The 22952-nt window shown below is 54.7% G+C and overlaps 1 protein-coding gene and 1 long non-coding RNA gene across 4 annotated transcripts in view; both read right to left on the bottom strand.

Moving 5' to 3' along the window:
- Positions 1 to 10126, bottom strand: part of TFAP4 (transcription factor AP-4) — a 28078-nt gene extending 17952 nt beyond the window's left edge. The window contains exon 1 of the mRNA XM_040459171.1: positions 9922 to 10126. Coding sequence (XP_040315105.1) covers positions 9922 to 10016 — 95 coding nt within the window. The 5' untranslated portion in view covers positions 10017 to 10126. The remainder of the gene's footprint in view (positions 1 to 9921) is intronic.
- Positions 10127 to 19306: 9180 nt separating this feature from the next.
- On the bottom strand, positions 19307 to 22514 carry LOC121019596 (uncharacterized). Of its 3 annotated transcripts, none has more exons than XR_005785700.1 (4): positions 21551 to 22514; positions 21381 to 21480; positions 20495 to 20721; positions 19307 to 20245 (listed from the first exon to the last, which is right to left on the bottom strand). It is a non-coding gene; the product is annotated as an uncharacterized LOC121019596 (long non-coding RNA). The 3 variants fall into 3 exon arrangements; XR_005785699.1 differs by having other exon boundaries at positions 19307 to 19571; positions 19702 to 20245; positions 21381 to 22508; XR_005785698.1 differs by having other exon boundaries at positions 21381 to 22511.
- Between the last annotated feature and the right edge of the window lie 438 nt (positions 22515 to 22952).

Here is a 22952-nt window from a genome sequence, read left to right as displayed (position 1 = left end):
GGGGGGGGGGGGTCTCTGTAAAGACTGAAATCAAATAACTGCTTAGTGGATGATCTGTGTTAGAAATGCAGACCATCATCTGCAGAGCTCACGGACAGCTGTCCCACCTGCAGCCGAACTCTGGCTGCAGACCCTGGGCACACAGTGCTCTGGAAAGCAGGCATGGGGAGGGGGCCCGCTTGACCTGGAGCAAAGAGCCGTGAGTGCAGTATGGCCTAGGACAACTCAGAACACTGGCCCTCCTTCTATGTTATCAGACATGAGCCCACCGAGCTCCCTCCCTCTCCCACTGCTCCCCTTCCCCCAGCCCCACCCCCAAATTCCAGGTGGAAGGGGTGAATGAGTCAGCAACAGAATACAAAAAGTGTGGTCTCTCCATCCAGAAGAGTATTAGTCAGCCATGAAAAGGAATGAAGTACCAATACGTGGTACCACATGGATGAACCTTGAAAACATGATGCTCAGTGAGAGAAAGCTGTCACAAAAGGACACAGAGTGTATGATTCCATTAAGTGAAACATCCAGGATAGGCAAATCCACGAAACAGCAGGTAGATGAATGGTTGCCAGGGGCTGGGAGGAGGAGGAAATGGGGAATGCCTGCTAATAGTTAACAGGATTTCTTTTGGGGGAGATGAAATGTTCTAGAATGGAACATTCTAGATGGTTGCACAAATTCTTTGAATACACTAGAAACCAGTGTATTGTACACTTATTTTTTACTGAAGTATAGTTGACACACAATGTTACATTAGTTTCAGGTACACAACATAGTGACTGGACAACTCTATATGTTATAGTGTGCTCACCACTGAATTGTACACTGTATTTTTTTACTGTTTATTCACTTTTGAGGGGGGGAGGGGCAGCGAGAGAGGGAGACAGAGGATCCGAAGCAGGCTCCACGCTGACAGCAGAAAACCCGATGCGGGGCTCAAACTCATGAACTGTGAGATCACGCCCTGAGCCAAAGGTGGACACTCGACCAACTGAGCCACCCAGATGCCCCTGAATTGTACACTTTAAATGGGTGAGTTGTAGGGTATGTGAATTATATCTCAATAAAGGTAACAAACAAAAGGAGTGAAGTACAGATACATACTACAGCATGGATAAATCTTGACATCATGCTGAGTGAAAGAAGCAGAAACAAAAGGCTCCAGAGCATAGGATTCCGTTTGTATGTAATGCCTAGGACAGGCAAATCCATAGAGACAGAAAAGAGACAAGAGGCTCCCCGGGAATAAGGGGGAGTCAGGGGGAAAGGGGGAGTGACTGCTAAAGGGTACAGGGGGATTTCCTTTCGGGGTAATGAAAATGCTCTAAAACTGATCGCGGTCATGGTTGCACAATTCCTTGAATACACTAAAAACCACCCCATCGTACACTTGAGATGGGTGAACTATATGGTATGTGAATTCTATCTAATACAGCTGTTATTCAGACAGACCCTAAAGATGCCCACAAGTCCAGGGAATTCCAGAAATCACACCTCGCCCCCGGCCCCGCAGTGGGTTTTCAGAGTGCCTTTCTTCAGCCACAGCGGGATCTGGCTGCTGACAGTGCCACCAGCATAGCCCTGGTCACAGCAAACACTGCTCTGTCTCCTCTCATCCCAGGCTGGCTGGAAGCTTGCATGAGGGATGTGGGATGTGCACCGCAGCCAGCAGGACGGCTGTTGCAGGTTTGAACCCCACATAGCACCTGTGGGCGGGGGCGGGGGGGGTACGATAGATTTTTGCCTTTTTTTTTTTTTAAGTTTATTTATTTACTTTGAGAGACAGAGAAAGTGAGCAGGGCAGGGGCAGAGAGAGAGGAGATGAGAGAGAGAGAATCCCAAGCAGGCTCCATGCTGCCAGCTGGAGCCTGACTCGGGCTTGAAATCCCGAACTGTGAGATCATGACCTGAGCTGCAACCAAGAATCAGACTGTTAACTGAATGAGCCACCCAGGCGCCCCAGATTTTTCTCATTTTTAAATTTTATCCTGCCTGTGTCTGGAATTCTCCTCTTCTCTTTGGACCGAGGATGTGTTCGTTTCCTTCTGCTGCGTAACAAGCTTCCACAAACGTATTGGCTTAAAGAGCACCCACTTATCATCGCTCAGTTCAAGAGGTCAAATGGCCAGGTAAGGCATGACTGGGCTCTCAGCTTAGGGTCTCACCAGCTGCAATCCAGGTGATATGAGGCTACGATCTCATCTGGGGCTCTGGTCCTCTTCCAGGCTCACCGGCTGTTGGTGCAATTCCATTTCTCTCAGCTATAGGACTGAAGTCCCCGATGTCTTGCTGGCTGTTGGCTGGTGACCGGGCTCGGCTCCTAGAAGCCATCCCCTCAGGTCTTGCCCTGTGGCCCCTCAGCTCAGATGGCTGAGCAACAGAAGCTGTCTCTTATGACGACCCGTCTCTCACTTTGAATCTCTAATTTCGTCTTCTACAGGCAGTGGAGAGAAAAGTCTCTGCTTTTAAATGTTTTATTTATTTGGGGTGCCTGGGTGGCTCAGTCGGTTAAGCGACCGACTTCAGCTCAGGTAATGATCTCACGAAACGTGAGATCAAGCCCCACGTCAGGCTCGGTGCTGGCAGCTCAGAGCCTGGAGCCTGCTTCAGATTCTGTGTCTCCCTCTCTCTCTCTCTGCCCCTCCCCCACTCATACTCTGTCTCTCTCTCTCTCTCTCTCTCAAAAATAAATAAATACTAAAAAAAAAAAAGAAAGAAATGTTTTATGTATTTATTTTTGAGAGAGAGAGCACAAGCAGGGGACATGGGGACAGAGGATCAGAAGCGAGCTCTGTGCTGACAGCAGGGAGCGCGACGCGGGGAATGAGCTCACCAACCTGGAGATCATGACCTGAGCTAAAGTCGGAAGCTCAACCGACTGAGCCACCCGGGCGCCCCAAAATCTCTACTTTTAAAGGGCTCCTGGGGGCGCCTGGGTGGCGCAGTCGGTTAAGCGTCCGACTTCAGCCAGGTCACGATCTCGCGGTCCGTGAGTTCGAGCCCCGCGTCGGGCTCTGGGCTGATGGCTCAGAGCCTGGAGCCTGTTTCCGATTCTGTGTCTCCCTCTCTCTCTGCCCCTCGCCCGTTCATGCTCTGTCTCTCTCTGTCCCAAAAATAAATAAACGTTGAAAAAATAAATAAATAAAATAAAGGGCTCCTGATCCGAGCCTGGAGCCTGCTTTGGATTCTGTATTGCCCTTGCTCTCTGCCCCTCCCCTGCTCACCCTCCATCACTCTCTCTCAAAAATAAACATAAAAAAGACTTTTGTAATGAAAATAATAAGGGGTTCGTGACTAATCTGTCTCAGAGTCAACAGTGCCATACAACATGAGCTAATCATGGGAGTTACACCTTGCGCACAGGCTCCGCCCACGCTCAATGGGAGGGGAGGGTCCAAGGGCAAATGTCCCTGGGGGTCTGCTACCACAGAGTGGGGAACACCAGCGAGGTGCCCCGAGAATGTTGAGGGACTTGTCTAAGGATATCTAGAGAACTGCAGATGAACTCAAACAGAAACCTAAGGTCCCAACCCTAATTCGAGGCTTCTTCCTCTACACAAATAGGCCCAGGAACTGGGGGGAATGCACCAGATGGCCTTTTGAGCCCTGGCCTGCTGGGCGAGGAGGTGGGGGGTAGATACCAGCTGTTGAAAGCAGGGATGGGGCTCCTTAGAAGCAAAATGCCCCTGCCACAGAGAAGATCCTGAATGCTCCCAGGAAGGCCGAGTAAGAGTCAGACGGCCCTCCTGGGGTTTGGAGCAAAGCCCAGTATCTCCCCAATGCCCTGGTCTCCTTTACTAGCCTAGACAGGGTGATCTCCAGGTCAACGAGGCTAGAGTCCCCCAACCACTAGGGGGCGCCCGGCCCACACGACGCTTTGTGTGCAAGCCTGGCGGAATACAAGGTAGGTACTGGGGTGGAGGGGCAGACTACCGGCCTCCCCACACCCCCAAGGCTCTGCAGACCCAGGGGGCTCCAGGCTTGTCTATGTGCCTTAAGGCCCTGGCCTCCCAATGCCTGCTTTCTTTCTCCAGCTAAATCTGATTCATGAGCAAGCCCTTGAAGGGGGCTGGGGCAGAAGTCCATCTCTGGCATGCACCCCTATCCCCACCTCCCTTCTGGTTCCTGGTGTCTCCAGGCCTGACACTTCAGCGCACTGGAGCGGGCTCCTGCCCTCACCCCCGCTCTCCCTCCATCAGTGCGCCCTGTCCCGGACCCAGTCAGCACCCAGCTCGTTCCCTCACACTACATGGGGAAATTTCACATGCACGCCCCACCCCCACTCTGTTAGGGACTCCTCCCCTCCCCCAGGGAAATGTGGGACCTTACACCTAGCCTGGGCCCTTCCCACTGGGGAGTTCAGGGGGAAATGGGGACGGGGCCCTCGGGGCCTCTGGACAACATTAAAAGGAGAGCAAGTCAACCAAAAGGGGAAAGGCTGAGCAGAGGCACACAAAAATCCAGGAAGGAGTATTTGGGGTTCAAGGAAAAGGTACACAGCATAGGGCACAGGAAGTGGACAAATGAGGATGCTGTTGAGCTCGGGGAGTGTATCCAGCATCCCTCTGGGCAGCCAGCTCTCATCCGAAGGAGTGGACAGAGGTGGGGGACAGAAAGCAGGATTTCAAGTCCCATGTGAGGATAGAAAAGGATGGGCTGGGCTGGGCCAAGTCAGGGGATGGACAGAGGCCTGCTCTGGCGACAAGGCAGACCTGGGTGGGCTGCAGGAGTAGCTCTCCCCGGGGAAGGGTGGGCTCAGAGCCCAGCGTGTGGAGAGGCACACGTGTGTGTATGTGTGCATCAGTGGCCGGTGCCCCTGTGGCAGCTGCTGCTCTGGCGGCTTTACTCCCGTTCTGTCTGGTCCTCACTATGGCACCTGAAGTCCTGTGATAGCCTAGAAACTTGCCCAGGATCATCCCAGATGGTCAGAGCCAGCGCCTGGCTCCCTCAGGCCCTTCACAACCGCCCATGCTCCAGCCTCAAGGATGGTTTTTCCCAGGGGCCTCAGGACTCGAGAGCTCACCTGGCCAGATAAGGCCAGGTGCAAGAGAGGAGCCTACCTGGGTGTGGTGAAGGATATGGGGCTGCGAGGGAGAAAACGTGATCTGCGTCAAATGACAAGGTCAAGTACACGGTGAGAAAGAAGCCACATTCTGTGATCAACTGTCACTGCTCAGACGGCCAAAGGAAGCAACAACTCCCAGGGGTCAGGACAGGCTTTGGATTCAAATTTGGGCAGACAGAGAGGAAGGAGAAGAGATGAACACTCCAGAAGGGGAACCAGGCTGGAGCAAAGCAGCTGGTCTCCTCCTCCAGCACCTCCGGCCAGGGAGCCCCTGCTGTTCATCGCTGGCCGTGGCTGCCAGCACCAGCACACCTGGGGTTAACTTCCGTCTGGTGCAGTGGCCTCAGCAGCAGCAAAAGCAGCAGCACAGGGTGGTGCCAGTAACTCAGAAGCTGCTATGTGAGAAGCAGGAGGAGAGGGGCAGGGCCAGGAAAGGCTGAAAGGCTGAGCCACAACAGCAGTGAGAAGAGAGGGTTTCCCTGGCAGGACCCTGAGGCTCCACTCTTGCGGCCAGGCCAGAGGATGTCCTCTCGTCCTTGGCGCACATCCCCTCAGTACGTTGCCCTTCCTGCCTCATGCCGTGGGCCACCACTTAGGGTGGTCCACAGTCATGGCCGGTATCCAAGCCCTCGGGCCAGGGGGCAGCAGGTCTGTGCTGCAGCTCTGGGGAAGGAGCTGAGGACCGTACCCAGGCAACCAGCAGAGAACGCACTGGGCCCTGCGGTGCAGCTTTTGCCAGGGCAGCGGGCGGGGAGCCGGGCAGAGGGCAGACTGGGGCGAACGGGAAGGTTCGGCGGGGTCCTGACCTCGGAGGCCCGGCCTTGACATCCCCCTCCTTGAGCAGAACTCAGTCACAGGAGCCTCCCACAGCTCCAGGGGCAAGGAGACACACAAAGCTCCCTGTCCACTCCCTGGGCTGGCTGCCAGCCTGCCTGTGCAGTGAGGACCAAGAGGAGACTGTCCCTTCCCACGAGTGTGTGAGGTGCTGGCTACAGAGGGAGTGCCTCATCTCCCTTCCCTTGGTCAGTCCTCATCCACCATATCACTAAGTCCACAGGTAGTATCCACCACTACCAACGAGCACAGGCTCAGACAAATGAAGAAAGTTGCCCAAAGGGGTGCCTGGGGTGGCTCAGTCAGTTAAGCGTCCACCTTTGGCTCAGGCCGTAATTTTGCAGTTTGTGGGTTCGAGCCCCACGTCGGGCTCTGTGCTGGCAGCTCAGAGCCTGGAGCCTGCTTCGGATTCTGTGTCTCCCTCTCTCTCTCTGTCCCTCCCCCACTTCCCCACTCACACTCTCTCTCAAAAACAAATAAACATTTAAAAAAAAAAAAGAAAAAAGAAAGTTGCCCAAAGCCACACAGTCAGAATGCCAGAGCAGACTTGAACTGGGCTTGCCTGAGTGGCACACTTACCTCCGTGCCACAGGGGAAGGTGGCAAAAGCAAAGTTCACCAGCAGGTGAACACGGGTCTATGTGCTAAATCCAAGAAAGGCAGCCCCGGGACCCCCAGGGAAGCAAGGACTGATGCTGAGAGCAGCATCCAGAGGAGGCAGGGGAAATGCCTGGTCCCAGATCTATGGATGAATCTGGGGGGAGTCGGGACCTCCCATAACCCCCGGGTGCGTCCCCAGAGCAGGAGAACAGATCACAGAGCGCTGTGCGGCTTGAGGTTTGCAGGGCCCCTGAAGAGTCAGCAGCATTTACTGAGGGGCAGTCCTCAGCAAGGCTCCGCTAAAACTGAACAGAAACACCTCGCAGGCATCACGGGATCCTGCTGACCAGGAGCGGGAGAATCCCAGGGCTTCCAGCTGTGTGACCTTGACTCACCTCTCGGAACCTTGGCAGCCTCATCCGGAGGCGGAACATACCAGCACTGACATTCAGGGTTTCTATGAGGATTAAATGAGGTGTTCCTCAAAAAGCACTTAGTTTGAAAGCCTTCTCCTTCACAAAAGCATTGCGGGATTGTTCGCAAAAGGTAGAAACAACCCAAATGTTCACGGATGGATGAAGGGATAAACAACTTCTGAGCCAGCCACACAGTGGAATATTATTTGGCCATAAAAAGGAATGGGATAGAGATACCTGCTACAATGTGGATGAACCTCAAAGACGTGGTGCTCAGTGGCAGAAGCCAGACACCAAAGGTCATGATGGTATGCTTCCATTTACAGGAGATGCCCAGAACAGAGACCGAAAGCAGGCTGGTGGTCTCCAGGGGCGGGGGGAGGGAGGAGGCAGAGGCCCTGCTAGTGGACTCAGGGTTTCCTTTTGGCTTTGTTTTGTTCTATTCCATTTTTTTTTTTATGGCAGGTTTAAGCTCATAAACCATACTGAGCAGAAGGTACAGAGATTTCCCACACACCCGCTGCCCCCACACATGCACAGCCTCCCCTATCCTCAACACCCACATGAGCGGTCCACATGAGCGGTCCGTTTGTTGCAACTGGTGAACCTACAGGGGTTTCTTCTGGGGATGATGAAAATTTTCTGGAATTAGATTGTGCTGATGTTCACAACTCTGTGAACATACTAAAATCCACTGAATTATACACTTTGAAAGGGTGAGTTTTGGGGCACCTGGATGGCTCAGTCGGTTAAGGGTCTGACTTCGGCTCAGGTCATAATCTCACGGTTGGTGGGTTCGAGCCCTGCTTTGGGGCTCTGTGCTGACAGCTCGGAGCCTGGAGCCTGCTTCAGATTCTGTGTCGCCCTCTCTCTCTGCCCTTCTTCCACTCATGCCCTGTTTGCCTCTCAAAAATAATAAATAAATGTTAAAAAAAAAAAAAAAAGGGAAAAGTGAAAAAATAAAAAGGTGACTTTTATGTTATGTGAATTACATCCCAATTTTTTTTAAAGCACTTGGTAAGAGCTCAGAAAATGCAGTTCTCATTACTTTGTCCTTCAAATTCTGAGAGTCTGTGCCATAATGAAAGAGACAGGATGAACGTATTTTTAAATGCTCAACACCCAGCAGGGAACTGGGCAGAATGCTCTCAGCAGATTTAGGGCGCACGGGTCATGGACGAGTCACCAGTGGTAGCAGCCACCGACTGCCATGTCAGCTCTACGCAGGGGCCCTGAACACGTGGCTGTGAAAATGAGAATAACCCACGGGCACGAGGCTGGCAGGAAACGCTTCTTCCCTAAGAGGAAGTGAACAGGCCACAACTTGGAGGACTTGAGTTGTTCAGTGGGGACAAGGGCACACGTGGACTTGTGCAGGCTCAGAGGTGTGACACTGAGGAGGGCTCGCAGGGGTGGAGGGTGCCAAGCTTAGGGTGACACAGCCCTTCTAGTACTCTGCACGCCCCATGCAGGTGATGGGAAGTGCTTTACTTCAGGTCACAAGCAGGTGCAGAGTTTACAGGAGGCCTGCTCTGTGCCCTCCCAGAAGCTCCAGATTTCTCCTCAAGTGTCCAAGAGGCTTGAACTACTCTGGGCACGAGGCTTCCTCTTCTCTCTCTCTCTCTTTTTTTTTTTTTTTTTTTTTTTAATTTTTTTAAATGTTTATTCACTCTGGAGAGAGACAGAGGGACAGAGCACGAGTGGGGGAGGGGCAGAGAGAGAGAGAGAGAGACACACACACACACACAGAATCTGAAGCAGGCTCCAGGCTCTGAGCCATCAGCACAGAGCCCAACATGGGGCTCGAACACACAAGCCGTGAGATCATGAGCTGAGACCAAGTCGGACACTTGGCCCCAGGTTCCAGGGTTGCAGGAGAGAGACCATACGAGATCAGCAGCTCTAGTTCAGGGCAGGACCCCTCACGCCCAGTGTCAAATGACCAGACACACTAATAATGTGGCACAGGAGGGACGGAGGCAGCTACTCCTTAGAGACTGGGCCCTTCCTCCAGCCACAGCCAGAGCTGAGGGCATGCAGAGGGGATTCCAGACACAGGTCTGAGCCCACAGGCTTCTCCCTTCCTCCTGCCACCCCTCTCCGGTCCCTCTTGCCTCCATCCTCTGTCCTTGTGTAGTCCCCAACCCTCTCTGGGGAGAAGCCAAACAATACAAACGCCTTGGAGAAGAGAAAGGGCCAGGCCTACTGTGCGCACATGCACACACACGTGCATACACACACATACACACACACACTGCCCTTTCAGACCACAGAGATGTAGATGGAATCACAGAGAACCTACATACAGGGAAGATAAAGGGAACCAGTTAGCCTCGGCCCCTCCTCTGGGCCAGGAAGGTGTCAAGGGATTTGCACGCACTGTCTCCTTCAATCCTTAAAAGAATCCTATGAGATTTCAAAGACGAAAAAAATGAGCTTCTGAGAGCCTAAGGAACCTAGCCAGTGGGACACCCAGTAGGTAAAAGACAGAAAGCTGAGCACAGTGCCCCAGAAGCCGGTCCTATAGAGGGAGCTTAGCAGGGTGGGCGTGTGTGCAGTTTCTGCCCAGCGCCTGGCATTGGCTCCTTTGGGGGACCCCTCACTCCCACTTTCTCCATGTGGTTCTAGGGGTGTTGGCCCTATCCCGGGGCAAGCTCCTGAGCCAGGCTTGTCCAATCAGCATCTGGGGTGAGCTGGGACCCGGAGTCTCCAGACTTTGCAGGAGCCCCAGGGAGAGGCAGGCTGGGAGTTCTCAGGCTTCAGGAAGCACTGGCCGGAAAGCAGAGCAACACAGAGGACACTGGGCCAGGGGAGGCGAGCCAGTGTCCCGGTGCTGTTGCTGAGCACTGGACCAGCTAAGGCCCTTGGCTTCTGCAGTTATACGAGCTGTTAAGTAACTGGTCTTTGAACCCAGCTCTGACTGCAGACCTCAGGCTTCCCTGCCCCAGGCTGTTCCCACAGAGGATCTGGTAGTTCAGGGCCTGGGTCTCAGCTGGGGATGGGGCCTCACCTCTCTCCCAGAATCCTGGGGTGGGGCCGTGTTGGACTCTCTGGGCCTCCTCCTAAAGCAGCTCCATAGCTTAGTTTGACCTTCAGAGTTGGCATCTGCTTGTAGGAATCTGTCTCTCTCCTCCTGGAATTCAGCCGCCAGATGTCAGCTCCAAGGCGGCAGCAGTGGCTGCACAAGGCTCCCCCCAGAGTGAATCAGCTGCATTCCAAAGGTGCAAACACAGACGCCACACCCTCAGCAGCCTGGGGCTGCAGACTTCCTCCCCAGGCCCGCCCGCCCGCCCGCCCGCCCGGCCCCCACTCCTGCTCCCCTCCCCTTTCGCCTCTCCGCAGCCAGACCAGGCCTTGGGCTTCCTTTCCAGAGACATTCTCCTGGAACTGCAGCAGAGAGAAAAAGAAAGCCACTGGGGCCGGGAGACACCCTGATCTGCTCTGCTGACTCTCTCTCCTGCAGCGAGCACTGACCAGCCCAGACCTCCCCCAGCTGTTAGCGGCAGTCATGGGTTGATCCATTCAGCAGGTATCTGAGCACCTACTTTGGGGACGAACAAGATGTGGACAAGCCCCTGGTGTTGTGGAACTCAGCCCAGCACGAGTCAGACAAAATCGGGTCCACATACAGAAAACAATTCCAAGGGTGGGAAGAACTATAAAGGAAAGACAGAAGGGCTGCAAAAGATGACAAGTGACAGAGGGAGGGTATTGGGGTGGGGGCCTCTCTCAGGGGTGACTCATGAGCAGAGGTCTGAAACGTCCTCTCCAAAGCACTTCTCAGTGATCATTTCACGAGAACTACAGCATTGTGGGCCAGAGAACTCCTAGCACTCGGCAAGTTCTTTTTATTTTATTTATTTTGAGAGAGAGACCATACAAGAGCAAGGAAGGGACAGAGAAAGAGAGGGAGAGAGTGAGTCCCAAGAAGACTCCACATAGCCAACTGTGGAACCTGACGCGGGGCTCGAACTCAAGAACCGTGAGATCATGACCTGAGCCAAAACCAAGAGTCAGGCGCTTAACTGACTGAGCCACCCAGGAGCCCCCACTCACCAAGCTCTTGAGGTCGCTTCCTCAGGTTTCTATCAGAATGAATACGGGGAGGTCCGCCTATATTGCTTTAATTAGAGCTTTGTTGAGATAGCATTCACATATCATGCAATTTACCGGTTTAAAGTATACAAAGTATAAAGTATACAAGTATTCGTGGGTTCGAGCCCCTTTTCCGGCTCTGTGCTAACAGCTCAGAGCCTGGAGCCTGCTTCTGATTCTATGTCTCCCTCTCTCTCTCTCTCTGTCCCTCCCCCATTCATGCTCTGTCTCTCAAAAATAAATGTTAAAAAAAAAATTTAAGGGGCGCCTGGGTGGCGCAGTCGGTTAAGCGTCCGACTTCAGCCAGGTCACGATCTCGCGGTCCGTGAGTTCGAGCCCCGCGTCGGGCTCTGGGCTGACGGCTCAGAGCCTGGAGCCTGTTTCTGATTCTGTGTCTCCCTCTCTCTCTGCCCCTCCCCCGTTCATGCTCTGTCTCTCTCTGTCCCAAAAATAAATAAACGTTGAAAAAAAAAAAATTTAAAAAAAAAAATTTAAGTATACAAGTCAACGGCTTCCAGTTGTGCACAATCAATTTAGAACATTTGCAACACCCCAAAAAGACACCTGGCACCCACTAGCATTTACTGTCCATCACCACACCCCCAGTCCCCAGCACCTGCTAGTGTGCTTTCTGCCTCTGTGGATTTGCCTATGCTGGGTGTTTCCTGTCAACAGAATCACAGTATGTGGCCCTTTGTGTCTGGCTTCTTGCACTTATGCTTTCAAGGTTCATCGGTGATGGAACAGGTGCCAGTGCTTCTGTTCTTTTTATGGCTGATAATACTCTACTGTATGGATGGACCACGTGGTTGGGTTTTTTTTAATGTTTATTTATTTACTTATTTTTTTTTTGAGAGAGCACGCGTGCGGTAACTGGGGAGGGGCAGAGAGACAGAGAGAGGGGAACAGAGAGTGTGAAGCAGGCTCTGCACTGATAGCAGAGGGCCGAATGTGAAGCACAAACCCACGAACCACGAGATCATGACCTGAGCTGAAGTCAGACGCTGAACTGAGCCACCCAGATGCGCCGGACCATGTTTTATTTACCCATTCATTAATTGATGGACATTTGGGTTGTTTCCACTTTTGTCTGTTGTAATGCTGCTGTGAATACCTCTACACGTTTTTGCAAGGACATATGTTTTCATTGCTCTTGGGTAGATACTTAGTGCAATTTCTGGGTCAAGTGGTATCTCTATGTTGAGTTGCTGCCAGACTGTTTTTTTTTTTTTTTTTAAGTTTATTTATTTTGAGAGAGAGAGAGAGAGAGAGCACAAGTGGGGTGAGGCAGAGAGAAAGGAAGAGAGAATCCCCAGCAGGCTCCGCACTGACATCACAGAGCCTGATGTGGGGCTGGAACTAACGAACTGAACCGTGAGATCACGACCTGAGCTGAAGTTGGATGCTTAGCTGACTGAATCCCCCAGGTTCCACGCTGCCAGACTGTTTTAAAGTGGCTGCACCATTTGACATTGCCACCAGCAGTGTGTGAGGGCTCCGATTCCTCCCTATCCTCCCCAATACTTAACTATCGTTCCTCTTTTGTTATAGCCATCCTGGGGGGTGGAAAGTGGTATCTCACTGTGGGTTTGACTTACAGTTCCCTAAAACCTGCCCTGCGGTGCCCTGAGCTCTCCCTTTCCTTCCATACTCATGTTGCCCCAACCCCTGAGTAACCTAGTCCCTTCAAACCCTACATCAGGTCCTGTTTGATCCACCTCCCTTCCTGTAAGGGTCAAACCTATAGCCAGCCCAGTTCAGCCAATGTCTACCACTTGAGGTTTCAAGTACAAGAAACAGGGGAGAGGAGACAGGGGGGTCCCGGTGTGTGCCCCCAGGGCAGACAGGGAGGAAAGCCGTCCTCAGGCAAGTTCTGACAGGAGGCCCTACACATCTATCTGTACCCCACTAAAATCTGAGCTCTCCTGCATTGGGCTCTGTGCTGACAGCTCAGAGCCTGGAGCCTGCTTTGGATTCTGTATCTTCCTCTCTCTCTCTGCCCCTGCTCATTCTCTGTTTCTCTCAAAAATAAACATTTAGAAAGAAAAGGAAGGAAGGAAGGAAGGAAGGAAGGAAGGAAGGAAGGAAGGAAGGAAGAAGGAAGAATAAGTAAATAAAATAGTTTTAAAAAGTAGTTAGAGGGGCACCTGGGTGGCTTAATCGGTTAAGTGTCCGACTTCGGCTCAGGTCATGATCTCGTGGTTCCTGAGTTCGAGCCCTGTGTCGGGATCTGTGCTGACAGCTCCGAGACTGGAGCCTGCTTCGGATTCTGTGTCTCCGTCTCTCTCTGCCCCTCACCTGCTCATGCTCTGTCTCTCTCTGCCTCTCAAAAATAAATAAATGTTAAGAAAAAAAAATTTTTTAAAAAGTAGACATGGGAGACAGAGGTGCAAAGAGACCAGTGCCTGGGGTGCCAGGTAGATGGCATGGTCAGGAAGATGAGAGGGTACTAGTCCTTTTATCATGAAAAGCATACAGAAGTCAGAAGTTCCCAGCAGGAAAGCCTGGCTACTGGATGGCTCCCTTAAAAATGGCAGGTGCTAGGGCGCTTGGGTGTCTCAGGTCATGATCTTGAGTTCGTGAGTTGGAGCCGCACATCGGGCTCTCTGCAGTCAGCTCCGAGATTGCTTCAGATCCTCTGCCCCCTCTCTCTGCCCTCCTTCGCTGATGCTCTCTTTCTCTCTCAAAAATAAACATTTTTTTTTTGATGGCAAAAAAAAAATAAAAAGGCAGGTGCTGGGGTACCTGGGTGGCTCAGGTGGTTAAGTGTCCGATTCTGATTCTTGATTTCAGCTCAGCTCATGATCTCACGGTGTGTGGCCTCAAGCCCCGCATCAGGCTCTGCACTGACAGCGTGGAGCCTGCTTGGGATTGTCTGTCTCCCTCTTTCTCTGCCTGCCCCCCTCCCTCCCCCTCTCTCTCAAAAATTAATAAACAAATATTTTTTAAAAACAGCAGGTAGTTTTTCCCCTATCAGGGTGTGCTGCTTTGGGAAGGAGCCATGTAGAACTCACACCAGTGGGACCACCTTAGGATGAAGGTGTGGCCAGATTCCCCTCAAATCAGAGTCTATTTGGAACAGCTCAGTGGGCTCGCCTAGGGGAAACCTCAGGTGAGCCCATAGAAAAATCAGCCTGGCACACCCCAGAGACTGAGTAGAAACGCTGGGGATTGTCCTGAATAAAGATGGGTGTTCCCCTGGCTATGCCTCTTTGACACACGTCTAGCAAAGGAGGTCCAAGGACGGAAGCTTAGGGAATACCACAGGCAGACTGGAAGCCAGTATAGAGCCCAGAGGGCTGAGGAGGTAGGCACAACCTGGGGCTGGTGGAGAAGCAGCTCAGAGGTCTCTGTGCAAAGAACTGCCTGAGGGAAGCTCAGGACAGGGAGCTCAGAAGAAAGTGGGTGACGTAGGGAGCTCAGAAGAAAGTGGGTGACGTAGGGCGGACGGCTCGGCTCTATGGGGAAACTTAGCAGGGGAGGGCTGGAGACAGGGCTATCGCTTGAGACGCCATCATTTATTGTAAACAGGGGAGAAGCTGTGCTGATGACAGCGCTCCAATGGAGACTAGGATGCGTTTAAATCCAGTCATGGAATCCAGCCCACACCAGGCTCCGCTCTGCTAGAAAGCGCTGGAAGGGAAGAGGTTTCTCATGGCTGCCCGGCTGGGAGGTCCAGGCCAAGTTAGAGGACCACATGCATCACAACCATTTGGGAGCCTGTTAAACATGCAGACCCCTGGGCTCTGCCTCAGACTTAGTGGGTCAGCTGGTTAAGTTTGGGAACCTGCTGGGGCTCTAAGACTCAGAATATTGCAGAGAAGCACAAGTCCACAGGGAGGGGAGGACCAGCTCAATAGGAAACAACACACAGGGAGCGACTGTTCACCACAAGCCCCGTCCCTGGGGGTTACTTGAGGGGAACTGCTCACATGTCCTGGCATGCTATCACCATGAGTCTCAGACCTATCTCCCTCCACCTGGGCACCCTCACACTTGCAGCCCACCTGGTCAGTGGCCGTAACTCCAGCTGCCCCCTTAGTTCAAGGCCAGGGCACGCAGATGGGTCCCAGGTGCCCAGGTGGACTCATTCGCCTGATAGGCCCAGCTCCAAAACCAAAGCCTCAGACTTGACGAGGAGGAAGCCCCAGCTGGATGGCCCTGCCAGGCGTCCGCTAAGGCGTCTCTGGCCGCACCTACACCAGTCCCTCCTGAGAAAGGACCAACTCATCCGGCCTAGACACAAAGGCCTGGGGACAAGGCCGAAGGACTGCAGAGCAGAGAGGAAAGAAGAGCTCAAAGCGTCTCTGTCCCCTTTGGTCATGATCCCCACAGAATATGTGTGTGTATGTGTGTGTGTGTGGGGGGGTGTTCTCCAAGTCAAAAGTAAAGTATATCCCCTCTGTGGGGATGAATCAGCTCCCTGAGGCACAGGATTCAGGAGTCCAACAGTCCTATCTTTGGCTACTTTATAGCTGTGCACTCTCAGGCAAATCACTTAACCTCTCGGAGCCTCTTTCTCCTCTACGAAATGCACCTAAGAGTAAGTCCCCCTGTGGACCCATATCATCAGGACTTCTGACTGACTGGTGACCTGAGGCTTGGACACAGAGGGTTGGGACCCACTCCTAACCTCAGGCGTACATTTCACGCCACAGCCCCAGGGCCAAGACTGGAAGGTGTGTCCAGCCAAAGGAGTAAATTGCATGATTCGCCATCCCTGCCCCCAGTAGAAACCCACACGCCTTCCTGGAATCAGAGGCACAGGCAGACCTACCTCCTTTTTCCACATTTCCCCCCTTCCCACAGCAGAGAAAGCAGTTCATAGAGAACTCAGATTGGCAACCCTGAGGCCCTCCCCCCACCCTCCCCGCCGGAATCCGCTTGCCAGGGCAGACTTGGGTGGGTTTCATGCGTACGTTTTCATTGCTGCAGGCTCACAGGGAGGTTTGAGTGATTCTCGTGGTCTGCAGTCGCTGGTGAATACACTCGGCCTGCCTGCCTGGCACCGCAGGCACTGCCTTTGTTACTGCTCGGAGCACTCGGCCATACTCCCCCCCTCCCCGCACCCCCCCCCCCCCGCCACGCTCTCAGCCTTCCACCCTCCCTCTCTGAAGCCACTTGTACCTGCTCCAGAGCCTGGAGGGGTGACAAGTGCTTCCCAGACGTGCTCGGGGGCGCCCACTACACCCTTGTCCTTGTCCTGTGCACTGATTTGAGGCTGGGTTTCAGAGCCCCAATTGCTGGGTATACATTACAGCAGGCTGGCTTTTAGGGCCGACTGCTGGCAAAGCCGGCCCTGCCTGCCCATCCTTCATTCCAGGTCAGTCATCCCCATTTCCGTTTAGGACTCGGGAGGAAACTGAGGTCCGGCATAGAGGACCTGTGCAGGGCAAGGTCACCCCACCCTGGGTCTCCTGGGTGTGTTTCAGGCAATGACCTAAATTTCCTTGGGCTCCAATGCTGTGTGACCTTGGGCAAGTTATTTAACCTTCCTGAACCTCATTTCCTCTCACATAATAGTACTGTCCAGGTCCCGGTTGTCCCGAGGAATGAAGGAAATTATATGCATAAAGCACCTAGCGCTTTGCCCGCTACCCGTTCCACACCTGAGCTATTTTATCATTCTTCCACCCTTTTTGTTCTCCCTTCTCTCCACTCCAGCCACACAGGCCTCAGTGCCCTGGGGCTCCTCAAAACCCCTGGCATAGGTTTGTTCCCTAGCTTCTCCTGCCTAGTCGTCTGGTTGACGCGGTCCCCCCCACGTTGTTCGTTGTTCATCCTCGCCTTAACACTCTCTCGGACATACTGGACATCCTACTGAGTCACCCCGCTGGCCTCTCTCGCCCTGGAACGTAAGCCCTCTGAGGGCAGGGCTTTCGCAGTACGGCCCACCCAGGGGGCGAGCGCCCGGAGTGAATGAAGGAGTCCTACCCAGGGAGCCTAGCCCTGGGGCCGACCCCGCCCTGGGGGGCAGTCAAGCCCAGCCCAGGCCAGAGGAGCAGCACCAGAGGGGGCCGCCGGCCTCAGCAGGCTGCGGAACGCGGGCTCCCGGGGGCGGCGCGGAGGACAAAGGGCGGCCCTACCTTTGCGGGGGGCGCGCGGGCACCTCCCCCAAGGTGGCTCCGGCGCGCGCCCGCGAGGTCACATCCCGGGCGCGCCGGCCGGAAGGAGGCCCCGCGCGGGGCGGAGGGCGGGGCGTCATTGGGCAGACCACGCCCCCAGGGCTCGGGGCCACGGCGGGGGCGGGGCCACTGGACCGCAGCCGCCTCGCACTTCCGCTCGCCCGAGCCGGCTCATTCATATTCATAAAGACAGGCGAGGGGCGTGTCCCGTGTCCCCGCGGCGCCCCGCCCCCGGGCCGCCGATCCCTCCCCGGCGGAGGCTCCGGCCCCAGTGGGGCGCCCCCGGCTTCCGCCTCCGGGAGGGAGTTTCCACTTGGTCACAACTCAAAAATGTGTCGCTCCCGCTCCTCCGCCCCCTCGTCTTTGCCCTGGGCGGGGGGTCTCCACCCTCGGAAAGCAAGGAGGGCGGGGCCAGGGGAGGGGCGGCTCCTCCTTCCTGGGGCAGGTCCATAGGGATGGGCTGACCCTTCCCTTTCTCCCTTCCTCCAAGTTAGCTCTTGTAATAATCCTCATTTTTAAAACAAAATAATAGTTATACTTTATTGAGTGCTCGTTTTGTTGCAGGCACTGTGCTTTTTATATTATCATGCCCAAAAGCTCGGAAAAGAGTGACTTACCCACTATCACACTGCTGGCCTCGAGCTTTTTCGGAAAGGTTCTTACTGTTGGGTTCGAGGGGCAGAAGCTTGTCCCCCACCACTTTTTAGGAACTGGGCTTACCTAAAGCACTCATGGCTGGCTGGGGGTGGCTGAGGGGTGCACCTGAATGCCCCATTTGAGGGAGAAGCTACTACTGGAGGAAAGCAAAGCATGAAGCCAGGACAGGCTACACAATTTGCCAGACCCAGTGCAAAATGAAAATTCCAGGCCCTGTACTCCAAAATGATTAAGAACTTCAAGAGGATGATGGCAGAATATTCAGCCAAACATGGACCCTGCTGAGTACCAGGACTGCACAGGTGAATGTCCATGAACCTGCGTGATGAAGTAGCTCAGCAGCTCTTCTAGGGGCTGAGAAGCCAGCAGGGATACCCCCACCACCCACCTCCAATGCCACCTCACTCACCCCTACACCCCAGCCCAGGACCCTCATTTCCACACTGGCATCCAGGGCTCAGCCTCCAGAACGCCAAAAGCTGAGCATTTCAGGCCATCTAGAACTGGATTCGTGGGGGTCTGGTGAGTCCTGTGGGGACAGTGTGTCCTAAACCTGAAACACCCAGCTGGCCCTTGAGGCTGGGCCTCCTGGACATTCTCAGCCCTGGGCCATCTGGACAGGTGGGCTGGCTCATACATGCCAGGCCCAGCACAGGACTCAGTTCTGACTCGAAGCCCTCTTTTCTTGCTGGAGCAGGGTGTGAGGAGCAGCCCGGGCTGCTTCCCAGAATAAACACCCCACCCACAGTCAGCCCCAGCCCTGCAGGCACAGCAAGCCAGTGCCAACGGGAGAGAGCTCACCAGGCCCCAGCTCAAGGTTAATAAGTCACCCTGATCTCACCCCCTCCATCACTCTATCCTTCTGCCTGGGCCCCCAGTCACAGTGGTTGCAGGCTTCATTGATAACAATGGTAGCTACTATTTGTTGCACTCTTTCATCCCACCAAGCAGTGCCCTCTGCACTGAGGCTCACGCTGTCCCGTAATAGGCATGAGGATCACCAATTTCACAGATAGGGAAACTAAGGTTCAGAGAGATCCAGCTTGGCTAACCTAAGGTCAAGGGCCGGAGTTTGGGGTTTGCTGCCATTCATCCATCCTGGTTCCTGTGGTCTCTCCTCCAGCTACAGCGTAGGTCATAGGGCTCACTTCTTTATGTTGTTGTCTTGTATTATTTACTTTCAGCTCCTTGAATAAATTACAGGCTCTGGAAAGACAGGAACTGTGCATAAGCACAGTGGTGTAAAACGCTGAATCTAGCATGTGTATTCATTGAAGTCATTTAAGCACCTATGTTGTGCAGCACACCCTTCTTGCAGTGTGCATGTGTGTGAATGAGTGAGCTGTGTCCCCTCTGGATACTGATAGGTAAGGGGTCCCCACCAGACTGAGAGATTTCCCTGAAGGAATGGATAGGCATACCTAGCCCAATGCACAATGTAGGCCCTCAGTAAATGTTGACGAATAAACACATAATAGGAGCTTAACAAGCATCTGTTGAATGAATGGGAACCTCGGAGATGTTCAATAAATGTTTATTGTTGAAAGTTTAAGGGACCAGATTCAGCCCCCCAAATATATCTTTCAGCAATTATCCTAGCTCAGACTACTATAACAAAATAACATAGATGGAGTAGCTTAAACAACACACATTATTTCCAACAGTTCTGGAGGCTGAAGTCCAAGATCAAAGTGCTGGCAGATTCAATTCCTGGTGAGGACACTCTTCCTGGCTTGCAGATGGTTGCCTTCTTGCTGTAAGTTGGGGAACTTCTGGTTTAGTACTAGCAGGGGTGACGGTCCATAACACAGGAGAGGGGAACAGGTAGCAAAGGAGGGTTGCTCAGAACAAGGACTCTTAGAGGGAGGAAGCCCAGGTGATAGGAGGGGGGGAGGACATCCCCTCTTACCCACCTTTCACTAAGAAGGAGGAAGCCAAGCTTGGTGTGACTGCTATAGCAGGCGTTGCCTCCTGGAAAAGCACAACCCCCCACAAAAAATCCTTTCAGAGCCTGGTCCTCTCAGATGTCCTGCACCCCCACCCCATAACTTTTCTGATGCCCCAGGGAGATAGTGTGTTATAACACAAGCTTTGGAATCAGCTCAGCCGAGACTGCAATCTGGACCATGTCTCTCACTAGCTTCTAAGACCTTGGCCCAGTTACTTCTCTGTGCCTCAGTTTCCTTCTCTATAAAATGGGAATAATAATAGGACACACCCTCAGGGTTACAGTGAATATAATAAAAGTGAGCCATCCAGTACAGAGAAAAAAACTCGTCTGGCTGAGAACTGGGGGTTTCTGGGTCGGGTCAGCCCCACCCATATTATATAGTTCTTCACTCTTGTGGGATTTGCAAAAGCCAAATTTAGGGGGTTATTGGCAGCTAAAGGGACTCCATCTGGGTCCTGCAATTGTGGACACTAGGTAGTGATGGCTAATATGTGTTAAGAATGTACCTCATTTTGGGGCGCCTGGGTGGCGCAGTCGGTTAAGCGTCCGACTTCAGCCAGGTCATGATCTCGCGGTCCGTGAGTTCGAGCCCCGCGTCGGGCTCTGGGCTGATGGCTCAGAGTCTGGAGCCTGTTTCCGATTCTGTGTCTCCCTCTCTCTCTCTGCCCCTCCCCTGTTCATGCTCTGTCTCTCTCTGTCCCAAAAATAAATAAACGTTGAAAAAAAAAATTAAAAAAAAAAAAAAAAGAATGTACCTCATTTAATCTCCAAAACAACCTTAGAAAGGAGCAAGGTGGGAAATCCCAGCTCAGAGCTCCAACTGCGAGCAACCTGCTTGTCCATGAAAACTAGTGTGTGTAGAAAAACATTGAGAAAGGCCCTCCCAGGGTGAAGGTTTCTTATGGTCAAGCGCCCCTCAAGGTGCAGAGGTCATTGGACTTACCTGGTCATTGGATTCAGGTCCTACTGGATTGTAAGACCCCTGAGGGCAAGGACAGCTGAGGTGGTCACTCTTGTCTTCACTCTCGCCCCCCCCCCCCCCCGCATCCTCCCCCTCCCTTCGAGGTCGAACAACACTTTGCCCCGGGATGCAAGGCCGCCCTGCGGGCAGCATAGTCGCGATCCCCGGCGCGCCGGGAGGGGGCGCTCTGCGGCCCTCAGCCTCCACCCCTCCCCACGCACCCGCTGATCCGCGGACCGCGAGAGTCGGCCCTTAACAGCCCCCTCCTGAAAGGTGCTAGGTCCCAAAGCTGGCCTGCCCCCAGGCCCATCTGCCAGCTAATGTTTAACCCGGTCTCACTCCACATTATCCACACGAGGGAAATCGGGGTGGGGTGGGGTGGGGTGGGGGCAGAGGAGGTCACCTCTAAATCGCCACTCTTCGGCCTACAGGCCTTTCATGTATTACCCAACAGTTCATGAGCACCTACTCTGTGTCTATTCACATAAATCGTGAGTACCTATTATGTGTCCATTTATGCAACCGTCATAAGCATCAACTGTGTATCCATTTGCCTAAAATATAATAAGCATCTACCATGTGTCCATGCAAAAGTTTAAGAGCACCAGCTGTGTCCCTTTACGCAACAGTCATGAGCACCTACTATATGTACATTCGCTTAATATATAATGAGCACCTACCCTATGACCATCCGTGCAACACGTCTTGAGCACCTACTAGGTGCCAAGCTCTGTACCAAGAGCTGAGGATGTTGCGTGATCAAGACCCACCGGCCTCGGGCTGTGGCGGGAGACAGCAGCATCAAATACACGAACGAAGGCGTAATGACACCCGGAGTTAGATGCCTCACCTATAGAGGATGCTTTTCGTCTCTTGGGCTCCTCAAGGCCAACTGTGAAGCGGCAAGGCTGGCCAATAGCAGGAGGACTGTTTTTGAACCAAGATTTGCCACCTGACAGCAGAGCAGCAGGAAGATAACTGGGCGGGGGCTCCAGATTGGCCCAAACAAGACACATTCAGGAACTCAGAGCCTGGGTTCAACATCAGGAGGGAGAAACAGCTTAAGCGGGTGCGGGTGCCGGGCTTTCGCACTCGCCGGCATCCACTCCCACCGCGCGTCCTAACCGCGGGCGCCGCGCTGGACGCGGAAGGTCCCAGAGCGAGCAAGGACCCCCGCGGCGCTCAGGCTGGGGATGCAGGTTGTCCCAAATGCTGGGACCAAGACTGGGGCCGAGCGGAAGCCAGGACTGTTCCCGGCCCGACCTCGTCCTAATTCTACCGGGTGGGAAACTGAGGCCGAGGGCAAGGCGGGGACCAGCCCGGCGAGGGACGGGAGGGAGGGGCTCATCCCGGCCTCGAACCCTGGCTTGCGCCTCCCCGAATCCGAAGCCGGGGCCTCTGCCTGCCGGGCGCTGCCCGCGCGTTCCTGGAACTGGGCTGGGCGGAGAAATCAGGGCCTGCGGAGAGGCATTCCTGCCGCCCTCCCCGCCGCCCGTGGCCGCGGGGGGCCTGGCCAAGGTGACCCCGCGGGAGGGAGGCTAGGGGCCCCCGCCCCCTCGGCCGCAGCGACCTCCTCCATCTTCCCGGTCTTCGGGGCTTTTCCTCTGGGCCCGCACGCCCTCCCTCCGGTCATCAGCGCGCCCGCCCCCTCCCCGGGCTTCCCCGAGGGCGGGACATCCCTCCCACCCCCACCCCCCCGCCCCGCGCCACCCCCAGGCCACCTCCGGGCCGTGTCCCAGCGCTGCCCCCGGGCCGGGGGGGGGGGGGGGGGGGGGGGTGGTGACTCGGGGGATGGAGCCGAGGAGGACGCGCGTCGCTCGGCCGCGGCCCGCCGCCCCCTCCCTCCCGGTGCCCGCTCCCCGCGGCCCCGCCGCCCTACCTCCCCTCCCCCGGCCCAGCGCCGGCTCCCGTCCGCCCCCTCCCCCCGACGCGCACGCCCCGCCTGGCAGCTGGCGCCCCGGGCCTGGGGCCGCGGCGGCGAAAGGGGTTTGCTGGGAGGGCGGGCGCGAGGGAACCAGCGGGGGAGGGAGGAGGGAGCGAGGCCGCCCCCCGCGCCCCTCCTCCTCCCCCCTCCTCCGCGGCTCGCCGGGCCCTCCTCCCCGCCGCCTCCCTCCTCCCTCCTCCCTCCCTCTCTAAGACATCCCCGCACGGCCCGGCCGCCGCGGCCACCTTCCCTGCCCGAGCTGCAGATGTGGCGGAGCGGCCGGGCGCCGGGCGGCCGTGCCAGGGGAGCCCGCGCCGCGTGAGCCTCG

Source organism: Herpailurus yagouaroundi, unplaced genomic scaffold (assembly GCF_014898765.1).
Source record: "Herpailurus yagouaroundi ecotype Mexico unplaced genomic scaffold, PumYag 222, whole genome shotgun sequence".
Taxonomy (NCBI): domain Eukaryota; kingdom Metazoa; phylum Chordata; class Mammalia; order Carnivora; family Felidae; genus Herpailurus; species Herpailurus yagouaroundi.
Note: the sequence above shows the minus strand (reverse complement) of the source record. Positions and strands in the feature narration are given on the sequence as shown.